Source organism: Phyllopteryx taeniolatus, chromosome 12, assembly GCF_024500385.1.
Source record: "Phyllopteryx taeniolatus isolate TA_2022b chromosome 12, UOR_Ptae_1.2, whole genome shotgun sequence".
NCBI classification, from domain to species: Eukaryota; Metazoa; Chordata; class Actinopteri; order Syngnathiformes; family Syngnathidae; genus Phyllopteryx; species Phyllopteryx taeniolatus.
In genome coordinates this window covers 8,811,798-8,833,395 of record NC_084513.1, presented here as the reverse complement: position 1 = coordinate 8,833,395, position 21,598 = coordinate 8,811,798, and the positions used below count along the sequence as shown (strand labels likewise).

General features: G+C 40.3%; 1 protein-coding gene across 3 annotated transcripts in view; it reads left to right on the top strand.

Annotated features, from left to right (window-relative positions):
• Positions 1-20,583, top strand: part of col18a1a (collagen type XVIII alpha 1 chain a) — a 74,705-nt gene extending 54,122 nt beyond the window's left edge. For all 3 annotated transcript variants that reach the window (XM_061792586.1, XM_061792584.1, XM_061792583.1), the window contains 38 exons: positions 1,148-1,219; positions 5,540-5,618; positions 6,109-6,236; positions 8,675-8,701; positions 8,800-9,006; positions 9,537-9,563; positions 9,675-9,737; positions 9,819-9,896; positions 9,978-10,028; positions 10,163-10,285; positions 11,389-11,451; positions 11,663-11,707; positions 11,991-12,122; positions 12,307-12,378; positions 13,278-13,304; positions 13,506-13,604; positions 14,373-14,408; positions 14,576-14,665; positions 14,776-14,808; positions 14,964-14,999; positions 15,072-15,131; positions 15,213-15,290; positions 15,387-15,422; positions 15,553-15,606; positions 15,733-15,798; positions 15,960-16,019; positions 16,095-16,125; positions 16,799-16,852; positions 16,971-17,002; positions 17,136-17,264; positions 17,350-17,509; positions 17,692-17,756; positions 17,891-18,019; positions 18,164-18,196; positions 18,284-18,604; positions 18,703-18,900; positions 19,156-19,271; positions 19,374-20,583. In XM_061792586.1, coding sequence (XP_061648570.1) covers positions 1,148-1,219; positions 5,540-5,618; positions 6,109-6,236; positions 8,675-8,701; positions 8,800-9,006; positions 9,537-9,563; positions 9,675-9,737; positions 9,819-9,896; positions 9,978-10,028; positions 10,163-10,285; positions 11,389-11,451; positions 11,663-11,707; positions 11,991-12,122; positions 12,307-12,378; positions 13,278-13,304; positions 13,506-13,604; positions 14,373-14,408; positions 14,576-14,665; positions 14,776-14,808; positions 14,964-14,999; positions 15,072-15,131; positions 15,213-15,290; positions 15,387-15,422; positions 15,553-15,606; positions 15,733-15,798; positions 15,960-16,019; positions 16,095-16,125; positions 16,799-16,852; positions 16,971-17,002; positions 17,136-17,264; positions 17,350-17,509; positions 17,692-17,756; positions 17,891-18,019; positions 18,164-18,196; positions 18,284-18,604; positions 18,703-18,900; positions 19,156-19,271; positions 19,374-19,587 — 3,324 coding nt within the window. In that variant the 3' untranslated portion in view covers positions 19,588-20,583. The remainder of the gene's footprint in view (positions 1-1,147; positions 1,220-5,539; positions 5,619-6,108; positions 6,237-8,674; positions 8,702-8,799; positions 9,007-9,536; positions 9,564-9,674; positions 9,738-9,818; positions 9,897-9,977; positions 10,029-10,162; positions 10,286-11,388; positions 11,452-11,662; positions 11,708-11,990; positions 12,123-12,306; positions 12,379-13,277; positions 13,305-13,505; positions 13,605-14,372; positions 14,409-14,575; positions 14,666-14,775; positions 14,809-14,963; positions 15,000-15,071; positions 15,132-15,212; positions 15,291-15,386; positions 15,423-15,552; positions 15,607-15,732; positions 15,799-15,959; positions 16,020-16,094; positions 16,126-16,798; positions 16,853-16,970; positions 17,003-17,135; positions 17,265-17,349; positions 17,510-17,691; positions 17,757-17,890; positions 18,020-18,163; positions 18,197-18,283; positions 18,605-18,702; positions 18,901-19,155; positions 19,272-19,373) is intronic.
• Positions 20,584-21,598: the final 1,015 nt, after the last annotated feature.

Here is a 21,598-nt window from a genome sequence, read left to right as displayed (position 1 = left end):
TTTCAGCATTCTAGTCGCTGTTGACCACCAAGATTCAAACACAGGTGCCTCACTGCAGGCCGCCATTGATCTTGTTTGATAAAACATTGCACCCTGCCACCCCATCCCACAGCTGTTAAACCTCCACAGGCCACTAAAAACTCATCCTCGCCGACTGACCCAGTTTAAGGTTTAACCACCGGCTTCTCAACTAAGCTTCACGTGTTGTTTGTATTAGATGGCGGGGGAAATCACATTCCGAGTGGAAATGATAGGGTTGTGATTACAGGATGTGCCTTTCATTGCAAATAATCACCTCACTCACAGCTGTTTTCCAGGAGAAACAACGTTTGAGACATGACTTTTCAAACTCTCTCCGGTCTAATAGGAGTGTGGCACTGCCGCCGTCTGATACGCGTATTTACAAGCTGTTGGGAGTGACAATGGCAGTTTCCATATTAGCTTGATTTACAGTAACCAAAAGCAGCTATCATGGAACTTGTTATAAGTGGCAGGGCTTGGCCGTACAGTAGATCCTGACATGTTTGTTTCTTTGGTACACCAGAAATAGTAATAGGTCAACAGGTGAACCACTCCATATTTAACCCACTGCATGTTCAACCATAAAAAAAATACACAGAAATAAATAGAAATTAAATAAATACAAAATAAACAAAACAAACTGGCACATGCAACACTGTTATTTACTATTCAGTTAGAATTTACACTTTTTTGTGACTATTCAAAAATCCACTTTCCATCATTTTGTTATATTTGCAAATAAGAAATATATATATTTTAAAACACATACAGTCAAAATAAGAAAGGAATAAAACTGAGGCTAGAAGAAGATCTAATCAAATTTTACTCAATGATTTTCTAGAGTTAAAAATGTAAAACAAATATTGTTGCATTACTTCAATGTTTTTAAGAAGCAATTAGCCACTGACTTCAATATTTCTTTAAGAAAGTGAACAGACAGGAATAACAATAAAATTTGGAAAATTTTAGACTTGCTGTATTCATGCAGCTGTATGACTTAGCTGTACCAAGGTAGTAACATTTTGAAATTATAATTTACTGAATAGCTTATTAAGCAGTGCCTCTTGGACGTAAAATAAAATGCTAAAATAAAGATAAATACGTACTGTATGCTTGTTTTTCTCAGGCTTCAGGAGAGGGAAGTGGCAATGTGGAAACCAGACCATCAAAACCAGCCGTAGCAAAACACACATGGACGGTAAGGACTCATTTTGGTTTGTAATGAAAAAGACATGAAAAGAGCTTTGAATCCTCAAATGAGTCACTATGAAAGCTTGTAATTTTTATTCTGATTTTGAAGATAGCACCCTAGCTTCCAAGAGCTGTCACAACAATTATATTATGTCCTTTACGAACAAAAAATATTTGTTGAAATATTTGACAGACATTCTGAGAGCAGTGTACAGTAAAAGGAGACATAGTATGCATTTTATGCACAATTTAAAATAGTTTACAGGTATGTTAATAACAACCCTCTACTGCTGGGGCAATGCCGAGGACGGCTTTTGTTACCATAACGGCTTGAGGTAGAGCGAGGGGTTTGAATGAGCCAAGGGGCTTCGACTTGCAGAAGCGAAGCCCAGAGTGTGGAAAAAAGAAGTGAGCACCTGTAAAGACAATAAAAGCATTTTCACTCATGGAGGCAGTATTTCATAAATGTGTCCATTTTTGTAGCAGATCTGTGCATATGGTGCCTGCAGTGCACATATGGCCAAGCACAAATACCCCCCAAATCCCCATTGCATCAACAACTTCACAGAGCAGTCAATCATCTGCCACATCTCAGAAGCAAATGCTGTTAGCTAACACTAATTTGCGTATCCAACAAAACATAATGGAGCTATGCTTAGCTTTTGGGTTGACACTGATAGTGTTTCAGACATTGTTTTCCAGCTGTGGCTTGAAAGTGGCAGCTCATCACCCAGCATAGCTGTCAAGTCATGGGCAGAGAAGCTCGGTGTGGGGGAGTTATTATGTAAATCAGTTCCACTGTTGCGTAACAGTGGGGCGGACATTCAGAACGGTTCACTCAAAACTTTTTTTTTTTACGTTTTCAGAAAAGAATAAAAAAAACAATAACAATGAGCAATTTTTATTTAATTTTTTACATCAACATACAAGAATAGTCCATTTGTGTGGATTAAATTGGGACACTGACAAGCCACACAAAAGTTATGAAAAAATAGCACCCACGTTGGTATTTTTTATCACTATTGGGACAGTAAGATTAAAAAGAACCCGAATTTACCAAATATACCCTAATGTACTATCAGGCTAACGAGGGATTTTAATTAACCCAAAACTTAATAAGGGACAAGTATTTGGTTTGTGGTGTTTGTTCTCTTAGTGTGCCAGTCTCCATATATCCACGTCCAAGAACCTCAGTTTGAAAACCCCTCAAGGAGACTTTGTGGGCGGAGCATGTCTTGCCATCAAACATATTCCTGTTTGGTCATTAATGATTCTGCATTGATGCTCTGTCACCTTTACAAGTGGGATTTCCCTCTGTCCAATAGGTGTTCATTAGCATCATAATACGCAAAGGTGCTGTTGACGACAACAGGTGGTACCAAATGAGGACCTACCAATTTTTCTCACATGATGTCTGTTTGCAGGCATTATAACCTATGTGTGCAACTCCAACAAGTCAGGGCAAATGCAAAGCAGAGAGTGTAGTGAAGTGAAACTTTCCATTCGTCATGCAGGAATTTGTTGGGACTTTGAGCTGCTCATGGCATCTTTGAAAATGTCACTGAAGTGTCCTCTTCAAGAGGAAGGCCCCCCCTTTTTTCTGGAGAATATGTCTAAACATGATGTGATGTTGATGATGTTATGTGATGATTTCTGTTTCATTAAAGGGGACATACTGTGGAAAATTGACTTTTTAATTTAGTCCGAAACATTATGTCAAAGCCAAAAGCTACAAAAAGCTTCATTGAGTTTTGTTGGATGCACAAATAACTATAGTGGGTGAAGCCCTGCCTTCATGAGTGAAAATGCTTGTGTTTTTATGGGCGCTTGCTTTATTGATTGATTGATTGATTGATTGATTGATTTATTACCGTACTCTGGGCTCCTTTTCCCCTTGCCTCGTTCAACCTCCGAGCTGGTGACCATTGGCTTATTTTCATGAACCGGAAATGCTCTCTTAGATCTGTCAAGGAGTTTTCTTTTTATTTTTTAATTTTAGATTTAGGAAGAATGAAATATGTATCAGTGGTAGTCAGTGTAGTTTTTATCTGCAGCATCTCCAAGTCAACAATAGAGGGTAAACCTTCACCAAGGTCGAACTGTTCATAAAAGGAAAACACAATCTGCATAATTTATACTCATCCATGCCCTATTTTAATGGTGAACAAGACTCACTCTGTGAAGGTAGCAAGAGTCAAAACGTCCATTTCTGTACTTTATGAATTGAACACCCTCCGGTCTTGGGCCAACCCACTCCGAGATTTCTGTCACCAAGGAAACTGGATATCTCCTTTTGGACTGTGGAGGTCATGTGGTTCACATCTATCAGCACATCTCAGCCTGCCACCCATCAGGCCGCTTGTTTTCATCAATGGATAAATGAGTTGTTGGCTCTTTTTTTTCACGTTATTAATTGTGTCAAGTTAATCAATAGTCAATAATGGTCGGGTGGAATTCTTAGCATATCTGCTATGTGGCACAGTGAGCGGGCTGCAGCCTCTCAAAAGAAAATAACAGGTTAATTATCAACCTGGCTTCATTTTGCCCCCTTCGGCTGCTCTCTGTTTTACATTCTTCGGAGGTGGCAATCGAGGTGTGTCATCGTTAAAGAATGAACTGTGTGTGTTTGGGAAGAAGGGGGGGACTCCATTATTTCCTCCCCTCTCCAGATTTACACAAATGAGCTGGATTGAGTCCTGATTCCCCCCCCCCCCCCCCCCCCAAGCCTTAAAGTAGCTCCTATTACTTGCCAGTCTGTTCCTGTGAATTTAGGGGCTGTTTACATGGGATTAAAATGACTGAAAAAAAATGGTTTTAAACTGTCATTTTGTGTATTTTCTTGATTCTCCTGCAAAGTCTGCATTTACAGCGTCACTACTGGAGTGGCATGTGTGCTACATCAATTGAAAACATTACTTTTCTTCACCATTTTAATCAGTTGTCAGTTAACATGTCTGTGAAATGCTTCTGTCAAATTCCCACAAGAATCGAGACTTATAGTGCACTCTCAAAACCCTATTTTTGTCTTGCTGACATTTTTAAGGGGGCACCCCGGCCTTATGCGAGAGGCGATTGTAATACCGCACCCCGTGTTCTATTAGGCCAATTTCTCAGCAATACCAGTCTGGTTTTTGTTACCATGACAACCAGGAACGAAGCTAGGGTATTGCGACTACACGAGCGGCTTCCTTGTCGAAGTGGAGCCCAGAGTGGTGGAGAAAAAAAAGCAAGTGCCCATGAACACCATAAAAGCATTTTCACTCGTGGGGGCAGCACTTCGTACGCATATCTTGGTCTCGGTGAACTGAAATTTTAAGATTCTGTATGGAAATAACTGGCTAACCTGATAATTGACTAACCGGTGGCCACTTAGTCTTGTTTTTTTTTTGTTTGTTTGGGTTTTTTTTCGTTTTTTTACAACATTAACAATTTCTAGACTGTATTTATGATTAATTTTATCATAGTTGGGAAAAAACAGTGCAACATTTCTTATTGACCCCTAAGAGAATGTACGAAAATACATTTTATTTGGTACATTCCTGATGTCACTGTTAAGTTCACCGAACAATTTAACGAGCATAAATTTGTGTTTCCCAACCTTTATTGAGCCAAGGCACATATTTATCATACGTAAATCATCTCACGGAATGCCATTAAACAAAAATGTCACAATATGCTAAAATAATGTTGAGCTCATTTACTCACAAATAGACTTGCTCAGTGTGAACACAAAGCTATTATTCTGTTGTATGAATGGCATCAAGTGGAAGAACTTTTAATTGTTCTGCCTGTCACTATATCTCATTGGCATAGATATAGTAGATGAACAAAATGACATTATTTGTAGTAAATAGATAATAATTTTCAGACCAAGTGAAATTGCATCATTTCCCGCGGCACATCTGCTGACCTCTCACTGCACACGAATGTGTCGTGGCACAGTGTTTAGAAAACTGGCATGAATTAACATTCTGCATTAGAAGCATTTTGTGAGAGAGGTCATGTTAGACATGAAGACAAACTACAGTTTGCATGTAGTCTGGTGAACATTGTTGTTTGTTTGCAGCAGGGCTTTGGTTCTACTGCCTGGACATAATAGTGCCGAGTCATTGTGTTGGGATTGTTTGGGTTTAAAATTAACAATTAATTTTCCCATGGCCTGAATCCACAAATTTCTTTCTAATCTAAGATTCTCAGTGTAGTGGGGAACCAACAAAGATGGCATGGATGCCGATTATCTGCAGATGCGGAGCATAAAATGTTCAGGCTTGTTCATCATCATTCATAAATAGATGGACTTATCACATTATTATTGTCCCACCATCAGACGGCCCCGCCATCTTTGCGGCCCATTCAGCAGCCCCCGGTGGCCAGGCAAGAGGAGACGTCGACTTTGAGACATACAGGTGAAGCGTTGTCCTCACATGATTGTGTGTTTTCCAGATTACTGAGGCTGCACAATCACTTGCCAGTTCTCACATTTACTCACACACCACATGCCTTACTTATTTAGTGTAAAATTCCTCCATCTAGTGGACAAAAGGACTATTGCACAAAGTCAACTTTTCTCCAGAATTTTAGTATAGTAAACACCGCCAGGGAGAGGAATCTAGCCCTGACACAGTGACTACTTTACACACCCCTAAAATGTTTATAATTGCCTATATTAATAGTTTAAACCATAATTATTCCACAAAATATGCATACAAATCACTTTAGTATCATTTCAAACTCATCTTACATTACCTTTAAAAATGAATGGTGCACAGACACTTTGACTCCACTTGACTTCCTCCCTTGTGGCAGTTATCCATCTCTAGGTAACAACTCCATGGTGTGTTCTGCTCTATTTCTGTGTGATAGTGATTATGGTGTCCTATGTTATTGTCCCTTCAGGGTCAATTGGGGCCAAAGGAGAGAAAGGTGACCGAGGGGAGAAAGGGGACAGAGGTCTGACGGGGCCAAAAGGAGACACCAGTTACAGCACTGCAGTTAGCTCACAGGGAGGAGATCGAGGAGGGAAGGTGTGGATCCTTGGGTCATGTCTCCCACTCTTTCTCATTTTTTTAATTTAGAGACTGAGCACCTGGTGCAAAGGCCCTCTTGAAATTGCTTGTTGTTTTTATGTTTAAGCCAAATAAATGCCCATTGTCAAGGGCTTTCCCAAACTTAAAAAAAACATTTTTTTTTAAATCTCAACGAATTGTGTACATTTGCTAAGTATTGTTTGGTGTAAGCTCCAAAATTGACTCTCTAACACCCACCAGAATGTTTTAAAATGTAATGTAAATTTAAGTCAGTTTCAGTTAGCTAAATGAATTTTAGTAGGGATGTATCATAAATACACCCCCAAAAAATTCTCACAGACCCATGCTGTAAAACAAACGGGAAGTCGGCCACACTGGTTTGAAGCAGCAATTTCAGGGTGATTTTAGCTATTTTCAGGAGTCCTTCAAAGACAAAATTGTCCGAGAGATTTTGTCCTATTGCTATCACATTTCAACCTTGTTTACAAGACAAAGTGCAATAGTTCAGAAAAATCTAATAACACACAACCCTGCAAGATCAAAGCTTGACCAAACGTGACTCATAGGCTCTGGCTAAATGCCTGACGCTCCGATTTTCTTACAAGTGTATGGAGTTGTGTTTAGCTTTAATCAGAATCAGAACAATCTTTATTTGCCAAGTATGTCAAAAACACGCAAGAAATTTCTCTCCGGTAGTGGGAGTTTAATTATTATTTATTTTGATATTGTGACTTACAGTTGTACGGTTTCATGATCCAACTTCCTCATGTGCTTCAAAATAATGACAATGCTTCAATTTCAAGTTTTAAAAGTGTTGGATGCAATGTGATGTATTTTATTTGTTTATTTATTAAATCATGAGATACAAGCAGAAAAACAAAAACATACATAACATAAATTTCGCTCTCTTTTAATCCCACAGCCGAAGCATACCACCACCCATAAACAAAACCTCTAACTAATGCACCCCTCGAAATAGCCTTGCCTAGTTCATTAAATGTGTCCAGTTGTACAATATTAGAGTATTCATCATACAACACAGGCAGGTAGCATTCTATTAACCTAATACAGAAAAAAATGAAATAATAATCATCATCATCAAAAGGAGAAGAGGAAAAAGCACTGTCATTAATTTGAGGAAAAACCTTTCTTACGTCAAGAAATCCAGTGTGACGGACAGTATTAAAAATGCATATATTGTATACAGTGTATAATTCATATTTACTTAACTCTGACTGCTATGAGGAAGAATGGACATTTTATGTATGTATCCAAAATATTTTTATAAATGTGTAATGTAGGCGGCACAGTGGACGACTGGTTAGCAAATCTGCCTCACGGTTCTGAGGACGGGGATTCAAATCCCAGCCCCGCCTGTTTGGAGTTTGCATGTTATCCCTGTGCCTGTGTGGGTTTTCTCCGGGTACTGCAGTTTCCTCCCACATTCCAAAAGCATGCTGGTGGGTTAATTGAAGACTCCAAATTGTCCATAGGTGTGAATGTGAGTGTGACTGGTTGTTTGTTTGTATGTCCCCTGCGAATGGCTGGCGACCAGTTCAGGGTGTACCCCGCCTCTCGCCCGAAGATAGCTGGGATAGGTTCCAGCACAACCGCGACCCTAGTGAGGAGAAGCTGTACAGAAAATGGAGGGATGGAGGTGTAATGTAACATTTCATAGGCTTTTACATTTACTAGCATTTGAATGGCGGCACGGTGGACGACTGGTTAGAGCGTCAGCCTCACAGTTCTGAGGACCCGGGTTCAATCCCCGGCCCCGCCCGTGTGGAGTTTGCATGTTCTCCCCGTGCCTGCGTGGGTTTTCTCCGGGCACTCCGGTTTCCTCCCACATCCCAAAAACATGCATTAATTGGAGACTCTTAATTGCCCGTAGGCATGACTCTGAGTGCGAATGGTTGTTTGTTTCTATGTGCCCTGCGATTGGCTGGCAACCAGTTCAGGGTGTACCCCGCTTCCTGCCCGATGACAGCTGGGATAGGCTCCAGCACGCCCGCGACCCTAGTGAGGAGAAGCGGCTCAGAAAATGGATGGATGGATGGATAGCATTTGAATGCTTAAATGTGTAAAGTATGATTGAATTTGACCTTGGAAAGTGTTTTTTTTTCTTCCATTGTGTATATCAATACTCCTTAATATGCACACAGTTTAATGGTGAGTGTTTGATTAATGTTGAGGCATTGGGTTTTCAAATTTTATTTTAGAAAAATTCACAGTCAACCACTAGAGATAGTTTAAAAAAAATTTCATCCTAGTGAATTGCATTGAGATATGACAAACCACATATGTATGAGTTTTAGTGAAGTAATTTTTGACAAACAACGTTTCAGTTAAAGGTGGCAACTGAAATTATTCATTTCTGAAGATGAAAAACAAGTGTACATGACAATACTGTTTTTTTTTCTTCTTCACATTTTCAGGGAGAACCCGGAGAAAAGGGTGCAAAGGTAAGTTGAATCTCCCAATAATTATATTTTTTGTTAGCTGCCTGGTAGTACATGTTTCTCTGCTAGTCCTTTTTGAATTTCATTCGTGTGTTTTTCAGGGCAATGCAGGTTTTGGCTACCAAGGAAAGAAGGGAGACCCTGGCACCCCAGGCCCCCCAGGGCCCCCAGGACCCCCTGGGGTGGCATCAGAGGTATCAGTGTGCAAAGAGGGTTCAGATCCTTCCTGTGTACCTGGTGCTCGAGGACCACCTGGACCGGCAGGTGTCCCTGGTGCTCAGGGACCACCAGGAGAGGACGGAGAACCGGTTAGTGTGCTATTTATTGAATACTTCTCAAGAGATTTGATGTTAAAAAACTTCCTTTCCACATTCTAGTCTAACTATGCACAGTAGCAGTTGTGTGAAGTGTCTCTAAACTGTATCGTTGTGTCTTCAGCTTCTGGCCCAGAATGTGGTATTTTGGTTTGGTTTAGAAACACTGATTTCCGTGTACCCATCCTATATCATCATCTCAATTTCAAAATAAACATACTGTATTATGATGCATTTGTTCTTCTCAATTGTATCTTAATAAAAGGTCTTTGACACAATTAGGTCAAAATACACAAACGCTGAGTGTGACTTTCATATCCAAGGCGACCAGGGGGCGGGGCTAGGGCGTTGCAATGAGGCCAGTGTGAGTCAGTGTTGCCAACTCAGCAACTTATAAGCGATTGAAAAGTAATTTTTCCATCTTATCCCCCCTTTAATGTTCAGTTTATCAGGTCAAATCTTATGTGGCAAGGAATCCATGTACAGCATATTAATCCACATCTGTATTTTGTGTAATTGTAAAGGGTGATCCTGGTGAAGATGGAAAAAGGGTGAGTTGTTTGGAACACCTTGTACAGTGCCTTTTACGCATTGTTTTTGCATGTATTGACTCCATTTCAACTTCTAATACCCCAACATAATGGCTGGCCTTCTCAATTCAGGGTGCTGATGGACCCCCGGGCTTCCCAGGAACCCCCGGCAATCCTGGACTGAAAGGAGAGAAGGTTAGATGAACAGATGCAGAGTGGACTTGGAGTCATAAAATTGACTGTAACATCAAAATCTAATGGGAATGATGCATACAGGGAGATCGTGGCGATGGTCAGAATGGCCCCAGGGGGCCACCAGGTCCTCCTGGACCCCCAGGACCAGGAAGCAGATCTGTGAGTGAATCTTGTGTTCTATGCTGAGTCTTGTAAGTGAACATTGATTGGATATAACTATTTTTAATGGACGCGTTTCAGACTTTTGTGGATATGGAGGGCTCAGGATTCCCTGATCTGGAATCAGTTCGGGCAAGTGTTCTGTTTTCAGCAAAATATGTGAAGGAAAATATAATGGAAAAGCTTTATTTCCCATAAAATCTGTTTTCTGGCATTCTTCACTTCTACAACATTGAAATGTCATTTGTCGTTTCTTTTTGTTTTAGGGACTGCCAGGACCACCAGGCCCCCCTGGTCTACCTGGTGTTCCTGGTCTTGCTACACCAAATACAGCATCGAGTTCTGGAGCAGTGGGACCACCGGGACACGATGGGGCGCCTGGTCAACCTGTAAGTGCCAATATATTTGTTGCTAAACAAATAAATAGCCAAAGTTTCTGCACTTCAGTGTTACCTTGACTTGCGAGTGACCAGACATAGTGGTTTGCTTTGACAATTTTTGGGAAATTGAGATTTCAGATACAAGTGCCAGATGGTGGCAGGTAACAGCTCTTCAGGTAACAGCTCTTCAAAACTCTCTTCAAGGTTTCAAATTGTTTATTGCCACTCCCAGTTGAAGTTTATTGTCAAACTAATCATAAAACAATGAGAATTACACATTGAGTATTTAAAACAACCACATAACTTTGACTTCGGACAGTCTACTAGCTTAATGCTAACAAGCAATCCAAAACGAGATAATGAATAGCATCAATGTTGAGGCATTGTAAGCCCTTAAGCAATGCATATTTGAACACAAATGGTGCAGTAACATGTGTAGACAGACAATATAACAGGCATATATTATTGATCTGATGCGAATAATTACTAATATTACTGCAGCTTACGGACTCACTTGTGAAACTCTTCTTTGTTTGTTGTGATATCTACATCATACTGCCCCCACCCCCTGTTAACCAAGGTGCGCACACCAGAAGAAGCACAATGCAGGGCTGGAACAGATTAATGGCATTTCCGTTCATTTCAATGGGGTTTAAGTGTTTTGAGATACAAATGTGTCCATGAAATGAATTAAACTTGTAAGTCAAGCCACCACTGTATTGATTTATCAGAAACGGTGAACATTGAAGCCAGCAATTATGCGCCTGTACCTTTCACACAGAACCCACTGCATTCACATGGTGATGCGGCTTCCCGTAAACTAATATTTAGATGCATGAAGGTGTCTGATGTGACATCAAATAAAGTATATACAGTACAGCGACAGTTCCTTCCAACGACAAAAGGCAGGACCAGGGAGTGTCAGGTGTCGCCTCTTATACTCTGATACAGTTCGTCTTTGTTCCCCTACTCATTGTCGATACCTTTTGCACAAAACAACACCACGGGGTAAAAGCCAGGGCAATATGAAAGGGACTGATGCCACTTAATTCCATCTAAACGTTCTAAGTGGTTATGATAATCCACCCATGATCTAAACTTCTGGCCTGCAGGGCTTGTCTGGTTTACCAGGTGTCGATGGCCATCCAGGACCCCCTGGCACTAAGGGAGAAAAGGTAATTTCCCACATTTTGTACATTGATGAGTACATCTGCCTAAATTTAGCTACATCTGACCCTTTTTTGTTATCATTGTCTCTATAAAGAGTTAACCACTGCATCCAACCTATTTGTTTGAGTTCAACATCCAATACAACAACAAAAAACATGTAGAAGCTCTGAAAAGTGATCAATGTAACATTATTTATTATCTGTTGTCTTATTCTAGGGTGATTCTGGTGTGCTTGGTCATCCAGGACCAGGTGGAGAGAAGGTGAAGATTTTTTTTTCTTTTTAAATGAAATCAATTTGTTTTCATAAGGGTTGCTGGGTATGCCCAGTCACATGACAAATGATCGTGCCAACAGCAAATACGTTTGTCTTGCACAATCCCGACATTAAACATCATCGATCCTTTGCCCGTGTAATCCATTTTCAGCGAATCTAAAGTTTTTATGCTGTTGATGACTTGTGAATGAGACATACTGTACATTCATTCAGTTACCATTCTTTTCTTCCCTGAATAATTACATATTTCTTTTGTTTCCATTTAACAGGGAGCTCAAGGAGATGCTGGTTTACCTGGACCAACAGGGGAGCCTGGATTGGCTGGTTTACCAGGACCAATGGGACCAGCTGGGCCACCAGGACCTCCCGGGCCTCCTGGACCAAGATACCATGTTGGATTTGTAAGTTATCTTCAAACAATACGTCATCATGGATTCATATGAAACATGCTGCATTCAATTCACTATAATATATTAAGCATTTGACTTCACTGGAGACTGGTGATTCCACATTATAAAGATACAATCTGTGAGGCATGATACAAATACAAGAAGGAAAGTTTTAAGGTTTTGTTCTTGTTTAAAGGATGACATGGAGGGATCTGGTGGGATTTTCTCTAATGGACCTCCTGGTGTCAGAGGACCTGAAGGAAGACAGGTTAGTCATTTGGTGAATTCCAAAAAAATGATCAAAATTGAAATCCACTTTTTTGGCAGGCACCAATTTGAGTAAAAAAACTAAATAAATGCATGAGATAAGATATGTTGGAATGGCCCTGGAGGCTGTAAGAGACAGCTAACTGGTTGTAAGGAGAGCATCCAAACATGGTTCTTAACCCTCCTGTCACGTTTCGGGTCAAATTGACCTAAATTAGAGAAATACAATCAAAAGGAAGCAACGATGAACTGGCTTCCCCACCCTCATTTCATGGCAAATGCTCAAAATGATCATCAAACCTTTGACCCAATGTTCCACCCATACTAGAAAAAAAAAAAAACTTTATGATTCAACCCTAGAATTTGCTCAAAATGGCTCCTTCAATCCAAAATAGCCAACTTCCTGTTCTATTTCATGCATGGGTCCTTTTGGTGCGACCTGTTATGGAAGGTATGTCCAAACAATTTCCTGCATATCAGTGAAATCGGTTCTGACGAGCACATTTTTTTTTTTTTACTTTCCTGGAGGTGTAACCAAAGGAGTTAAAAGTAGCTTTGCAGTATGAAAGTTCTTCTGTTTGAGTTAATACGTGTAATCAACAAATACAATGCAGGTTTATTATCTTCAACACTTTTGTATAATCAAACATGCCTACGTCAAATTGACCCAGGAACATCATTGCTGTACCTGGGAAAGAAATGTACAGGAGGGTTAAACGGACATCTGACAGCTAATAGTGACTAAAGATCTGAACGACAACAGCAAACGATCACCAACAGCAAACGATCACGACGCATGGTCAAACAACTTATTCATTGGACAAAATAGTAAAATGTAAACACAAGGTAGAATGTTTTTTTTAAATGTTTTTAACCAAATTAAATGTTGTGTTCTCCTAGGGTCCACCTGGCTTGCCTGGACTTCCAGTAAGTAACCAAGCAGTTTATGCAGTAATCATATATACATATATGTATTAATGTACATGTGACATTAATAGAGGAGAAAATATATCCCCCCCCCCCCCCCCCTTTGTACAGCTTTGCACCGTTAACATGCAGTTATACTGTATTACAACATAGTGTCTTGCTGATATCTGCATCTATCTATCTATGCATTGATCTCTGCAGGGTAAACCAGGGTTGCCCGCCCTCGCAGGTCAGAAGGGCAGCACGGGTCCTGAAGGACGAGATGGGCAACCAGGACTGGACGGCTTCCCTGGAGTTCAGGTCTTCCGTACATTTGATTGTCTTGTACTAGCGTCTGCATGGACATGCTTCTAAATGTGTCCTTTTGTTCTTATTTAAATTACCTCCGTTGTAGACAATGACAAACTCTTATAAGCTATTGCTCCTACAGGGTGCATCTTATTTTCACATTTTACTTTATTGACATTACATAATTATTATGCATTTTTGGTCCTAATACATGAAGAATAACATGACCTATTCAACATTCATATGTTACGCTTGACTTGAAATCACTTGGTTTGGAGGTTGGGGGGGTTCTCATGTTTCCCCCACCAGATAGCGCTTTTGTTACCGTGACGACCGGGAGCAGAGCAATGGTGTAGTGACTAAGCCTGTGGCTACATGTTCTCACACAGCATTGAGTATGAAGAGAAAGGCTAGCAAAACCAAAGCAAAGCAAATTTATTTACAGTATATAGCACATTTCATACACAAGGTAACTCAATGTGCTTTATATGATTAAAAGCATTATAAAAATAAAGAGAAAAAAAAGAAAGACGGACACATTGCACTCCAGGCGGCAGCACTTGATCAACAAGCCACGGAATTAGACTAGTGTATGCGGATCCATGTTCATGGCGCATCCCCCAACGTCAACATCTTCGCCGAAGATCAGAGTATGTGCTAGTTACCAGAAGCCAACGCTGTTAGTTAATGCTAATATGTGCTAACAATGTAGCTCTGCTTACCTTTTGACTGTGAACTGGAATTATTTTTTTTAAAGTATTCTGTCTCATTACGTTGCAGGGAGCAAAAGGTGACAGAGGTGACCAAGGAGAAAGGGTGAATATAATTTCTCCAAATCCTATTCATGTATTGTTTTTGTTCAATGCCAAATACAAACTGTTACAAACTGTATTATTTTTATTCTTCTAGTGAAGGACTTGTAATCATATTTTACTGACTGGGTGGAGAACTCATAATGTTTTCACATGCATGCTTTGTTAAAGGGGGAACCAGGCCGAGATGCCTCTGGAGTCCCTGGACCACCAGGCGCACCTGGACCACCTGGACAAATCGTCTACCAACCATCTGACAATGTATAGCGAATTCCCCCAAATTTTATTTGCATGTCAAATTCCCCAAATTGTATTTGCAAATATAAATTTGCAATTTCCTTTTCTTGCTTCTATTTTTTTTGCCACTTCAGTTTGACGGTGCTGTTGGCAGTGTTGGTCCTCAGGTGTGTATTCAAACTCTAAATTGTCCATAGCTGTGACTGTGAATGTTTTTTTGTCTGTATGCGCCCTGGGATGGGCTGGCGACCAGTCCAGGGTGTGCGTTACCTACTCAATCAAATGTTTTTTTTGTTTGTTTGTGTGTTTTTTTGCTGTAAAGGGAGGACCTGGCATGCCGGGTCGAGCTGGATTCCCCGTAAGTTACTATTAAAAGTTAATATTTGTTGGATGTCAACAAATTGCAATTGTAATTTTGTGGTCCTGTTAGGGGCCTATGGGTCCAAAGGGTGACAGCGGAGAACCAGGACCTCCAGGTTACGGCCTCAAGGTACGGTCAAAGCTAAGTACTGTACTGTTTTTTGCCTCGCGTCACCTTTGGTAACGGAGCTAATAGCGGTTATCTCTGCAGGGCGAGAAAGGTGAGCCAGGTCTAGTCATTGGTCCTGATGGGAGTCCACTCTTTTCAGCTGGTCTAACAGGTTTTAAGGTGAGCATCAGTGCATTTGACAGTCTCTTTTGTGTGTAGAATGAATTACCTCATCATATTTGCTTTGCTTTCCTTACGTTTCTGCTATGCATTCAGGGGAATCGAGGACCTCCTGGACCTGTTGGACCACCTGTAAGCATTTGCACATGCTATATTTTCTTTAAGATTTGGGGTTATATTAGTGCTCAAATAACTACAACAATTATTTCCAAACTATCAAAAGGTTTATTTTACAATGCAGTAATGTTTCATTACTATTTAGGGACAATATGGACCTCCTGGAATTAAGGGTGAAATTGGAATGCCTGGAAGACCTGTAAGTATACACAGTAGATTGTGTAAAATTTGAAATGAAATTCAAATAAAATTTGTACACAGCTGATTATGTTATTTGATAAGACATAAAGTAAAAAAAAAAAAAAGCAAATTCCACTTCCGTTAGGGTCGGCCCGGTGTAAATGGATACAAGGGGGAGAAAGGAGAGCCAGCCTCTGGCTATGGATACCCAGTAAGTTACTTTTAAAGCCATTGCATGAAATTTTGTCCAGCTAATATTCCTTTTCAGCTTTATCAGTTATAATTGATATTTTTTGTTCATCTTTTGGTTGTTCTGTGATTTAGCCACAATTAGGCTAGTCAAAAGTTGTTGGACATAATTTTTTTCATTAGGGAGTTCCAGGCCCACCAGGACCACCAGGACCTGCGGGACCAGCCTTAGATCGCTTCTATGTGAGTTATCAAACTATTTAAAGCAATAACAAGTTGACTAACATGTCTGAATGTGTTTTATTTTGTTGTTAACAGGGCTATGATGGAACTTCCAGAAACTATCCAGGTATGAACCCTTTGCCATAAACAGTTGTCAGTTGACTTCGTTAGGTCCAGTTTAAAGTGTTCTTCGCCCAGCTGAGCTGCCGAATCAGGGATGGAGAAAATTGGTGTGAGAGTGGTTATTATTTAAATAAACCAGATTGTGATGTCCCAGTAGGAACTGCTTGCTCACAGGCACATTTTATTGTTTATTGGTTGTTTAATTTCACACTTGATGGTGGACAGGTACTCCAGAGATTCAATTACTTGTATACAAGGCATTAAAAAAAAAAAAAAATCAGAACTATTATACGCTATTCTATTGTCTGCAATGTTATTGTATCATTTAAGTGTACCTATCTACTGTTATGACTGCGTGTGAGATACAATAGGATAGAAGTTGAAATTTAGCATGCGCTTTCATTAGAAAGAAATGGTCCTGTCAAAGAAGTGAGATTAAAAGTCTTTAAAGTTTGTAGAGATGAAAACGTTCTTAATTTCTGCTTCTTCAAGGTATCTCTGCCTGAAGGGGATTTAGTCACTGTTGTCGCATGATTAATCCGTCAAGTTTTACTAGATTTGAGAAACGAGCCGATAAATCACTAAATACGTCGCGATAGGAAGTAGCAACGCCAAAGTCAGTTACCTGTGGAATATTGTCTCATGCTGCAGTGTGTATATGTCATTCTTTACTACAGCAATTAAAGGAGAAAAGGGAGACTATGGCGAACGTGGCCTTCCAGGCGCCCCTGGTAAATCCTTGATTTTAAATATACAGAACAAACCAGAAAATATTCTTCAATATTGCTACTGTAATCGTTTGTTACATGACGTATTTAAAAAAATATATATATATATATTTATTTGCAGGAGTCTTCAATTTTGATATTCATACATTAAAGGTAAGCGCACAAACGGAACGTTTCAGAATTAAGACATCAACCTCAATTAACAACATTGGAACAATTAACAGGTCACCAACAAAGGCAACACCATGAATGACATGTTAAGTCGTTTTTTTTTTTTTTTCAACAGAATGACCTAAAAGGAGAGCATGGAGACCCAGGAGTGAAGGGAGAAAAGGGTGAACCTGGTGGATATTATGACCCTCGTTTTGGAGGACCTCTCGGCCCACAAGGGCCTACTGGCAAGACGGGCTTAACAGTGAGTTTGAAATTAAACCATCAATGTCCCACTTATCGTCAAGCTGGATATTTCTCAGTCGTTTAATGTGTTTTCTTTGTGTTAGGGTCCAAAAGGAGATTCTGTAATGGGTCCCCCTGGACCTCAGGGACCACCTGGCAAACCGGGCATCGGTTACGATGGTCGCCAAGGTCCTCCCGGACCACCAGGACCCCCAGGACCGGCAACGTCACCCTCTCTGCCTGGGGCCTTTTGGCCCAGTCAAAGTGAGTGGTTTTATTCCCGCGCTTCATTATATCAAAACGAAACATTCATGGGATCATTTAAAAAGGGTCTGAAGACTAACTTGATGTACTTTTATTTGGAGCACAATGACATCAAGTGTGAAAGTGAGTACAAATGGATATGTCGTAACGCCGCATCCTAAATAAGTTGTTTTAATTTAAAGGTGCCAATGTACCAGGAGCACCTGGTCCTCCTGGCCCACCTGGAAGTCCTGGGCTCTCATCTGGAGTAGGTGTCTTTTCTGTTTTGTTTTGTTTTTACTGCATTTTTTGCATCCATCCATCCATCCATCCATCAATGCAATACTCTTTGTTTGACTTATTGAGGTCCAACAAACCAACTCATTCATTGGTTCTGAACAGGTTGCAGTTCTCAGGTCCTATGACACAATGCTTGCTACTGCCAGACGCCAGGCAGAAGGCAGCCTCATTTACATCATCGACAAAGCCGACCTCTATTTAAGAGTCCGCGATGGACTGCGACAAGTAATGGTATGTTTATTCTGCTGCATCTGCAGACCTGTTACCTCTTCATTAAAAGCAAATGCTGCATAAAATTGTTTTGAGAAAATTCAATGAAAGGTTCGAATCAAAAGTATTGGTGAAATACATGTGAGAATAATTTATCCTTCACAGCTTGGCGAGTACAGCCCCTTCTTCAGAGATTTGGTGAGTCTCACTCCACACAAAATGGACAGAAGTTACTAGCTTACCATTTCAGTTTCTCGATGGTCATTTTTACACTTCTTTTTCAAGGAAAACGAGGTGGCAGAGGTTCAACCTCCACCTGTGATCTTGTACCCCCAGTCCCACGACCAGTCCCAAAACAATGGAGCCGGCCACTACTCTCAGACTGTTTCAGGCATTCGACCCATCGAGCCGCCGCCACACCCACCTGTGGACCCCCGATACCCTTCACAGTATGATCCCAGATTCCCAGACCAGAGGCACTCGGGTCAGACGGATGGCAGACTGGCGACAGAACAGGCTGAGAACAGATATCCTGTGACTCCCCAGCGAAGACCGAGCCCACCTGTACTGCAACCTGCAGTGCATGGGGACAAATCTGAATCAGGGGTAAATGGTGTTGAGCAACCACAAATCAATAATATGCTTCATTTAATCTTGAAGATATGTACAAATACCTGTATTGTATGCGCTTTCTTCCTCATTAGCTCCATCTCATCGCCCTCAATGCCCCTCAAACTGGTAACATGCGAGGAATTCGGGGGGCAGACTTCTTGTGTTTCCAGCAGGCCCGTGCTGTGGGCCTGAAGGGCACCTTCAGAGCCTTCCTGTCCTCAAAGCTCCAAGACCTTTACACCATTGTCCGCAGGTCGGACAGGGACACATTGCCCATTGTCAACCTCAAGGTGAGAAAAAGCAGTTTTACAGTCACTGTACCTGAAGGCGAATGCTAAGATTCACATCATATTAAAAAGGTCAAAATAGTCCAAAAATATAGACTCATAAAAATGCTATTTGATGCTTTTCATTCAATGCTATTTCATAAGAGAATACAGAGATTTTATCTTTTGTCGTTTATTTGCATTGATTATGATGTCCTTTATTTTGGCAATCCTATCAATACAATGACCTCATTACATTTTTGTCCCCCCCCCATGCAGGATCAAGTGCTGTTTGACAGTTGGGAATCAATCTTTGATGACAATGCCAGCAGAATGCGAAATAGTGTACCAATTTACTCATTCGATGGCAGGGATATTCTCAGGGACAGTGCATGGTGAGTCTTTGTTATTTTGGAAGGTTACACAATGTAACAATGAATGTCCTCCATTTATTTATGAATCTACACATGCATCATGTACCTTCTCTGCTTTATCAGGCCACACAAAATGGTCTGGCATGGGTCGAGCAACAAAGGCCACAGGCAAACAGACCACTACTGCGAAACATGGCGGGCAGGCGAGCAGGCCGTGACGGGTCTGGCGTCAGCGATACAGAGCGGCCACCTCCTGCAGCAACACTCCCGCAGTTGCTCCAACTCCCACATTGTCCTGTGCATCGAGAACGCCTTCACATCACACTCCAAAAAATAAAAAGGATCCATCCATGTTTTTTTTTAAATAATTTGAATTCTCACGATTTTTGTTGTTGGTTTTTTTTCAACTTGGCGTCCAATGAACTTGCCCAGTGTTTTTTTTTTTTTTTGAGGGGGCCTGACTGCGGGGCTTTGCGTCGCATGCTTCCTCTCTCCATGAACGCCAAAGAGATTGGGGTTGGACGGAGGGTTTCTTTTCTCATTTTTTCTTCTAAGGGTTGAACAAACATAAAAAAAAGAAAAATACAGTAAATATTTTCACAAATTGTATTAATTTGTTTGTTACTTGCATTGTCATTTTTGTTCGTGTTACCCATTTTTACCTTTTCAATTGTTCTTATAGCCACCCTGTTATTTTTTTTAATGTATTGATCATTTCCACATTTGTTCCAATTTTACTTTTTAGTTGTGGGTTACTTTTGGGCACAGCAAAGACTATTTTAAATTTAAAGAAGATATTTATTTTTAAATGAAGTTATATAAGGACAAACAGATGAGTTCAATGAAAATACAGCTTGCCCAAATACTTTTCAAAGGGCGAAAAATTTCCATCACCGTGCCTTGTAACATTATAAGACTTAAGCCTGCGTTTCTTTCAATAAGCACACATATAGCACAGGACCACTTCCTTTATATTAATTATTATAACGATGTACTATGCTGCTACAAGTGCTTTCCGATGCAGCGTTTGCTTTCATTTTACGCTGCATGTATTTTATGGACATAAATGACACCCAGGACCATTTTTCTTCACTGAGATTTGATTACCAAAATGATGATTTACTTAAATGAGTGAGTACGGAAAGTGATTGTTGCTAATCTGTGTTGAGAGTCTTCTTCTTTTTTTTTAAAGAGCAATATTTTGTTATGACCCAACTTTAGTGCAACTGATGTCTTGACTGCACCTGTTGTTTTCCTTCTTCATTTTCATCTTAATAACGCATTGAGCTGTACTGCTCTTCAAGGCACTGAATAAATGTCTTTTCAAATGCCACAGTAACAACCACTCGACATTATTAAGCACAGATTTGGGAGTCGTTTAGAGCACTTTATCTGTTCCAACCAATAATTTCTCTGCCAATCAATAATCAATCAATAATCTCTGCCAATCAATGCATGTTAATAGGAGCCTCTCTTTGATATGACCTCACAACTCTCATCCACTAAACTTAATCCATGGAGGTGGTGTATGGATTTACAATGTAATGATGTAAATCCTTTTAACTGAGTCACTGCTAGCCATTTTAGAGCATTTTGACTTTCAAGACCTACAGATATTGTGTTCTGTGACAATATAAGCACCAAACCTATCAAAAGAAAGAGGAGAGTCTCTTATTACACCCAACGTGTATTTCTAACTTTTTCTGTTCTATAGTAATCAGCAGTAGAACATGGGTGGCTTTCACCAAAAACACAAGTTTCTGAACAAAAGCAGAGAAAACAAGGCTTTTTGTGAAAGAAATGTCAAGAAGAACAGTGATTTTGATGCTGTTTTTTCTTTCTTTATTTTTGTTTTTCTGACATCTCAAACTAAAACAAAAAAAACAAAATTGAGAAATGTCTTCTGATGTGCTATAAGAAACGCTGACATGGCTCACATGGCGTTTCTCATTCAGTCAATGAACTGACATCTTTTCTCATGATCTCGACACACACTTTCTACTGTCTTCTGCTGCTGCGACACATACCTTATTCATACCATAAATACTCTGTTCGAGTGTCAGGTTCCTAAACCTGTCCTACTTCCAAAGTGCTGGCGTTTCTCGCCCTCGTAAATGATGTGACAAGCTGAGATTCGCCCCCTTATCTTTATCTTCTTCTCAAAAGCTGTGCTGATCTCAAATCCAAAGTGATACTGTGCAGGAATCTGTTTGTCATTACAGAGGTTTACAAACTTGATATTCACAAACAAGCTTAGTGAGACCCTCTTCCACACCTACACCCTGAAATATGTACTTAATGTATACGTCAGTGGCTGTAAATGGTTGGATTCCAGTTGACCAATGTAA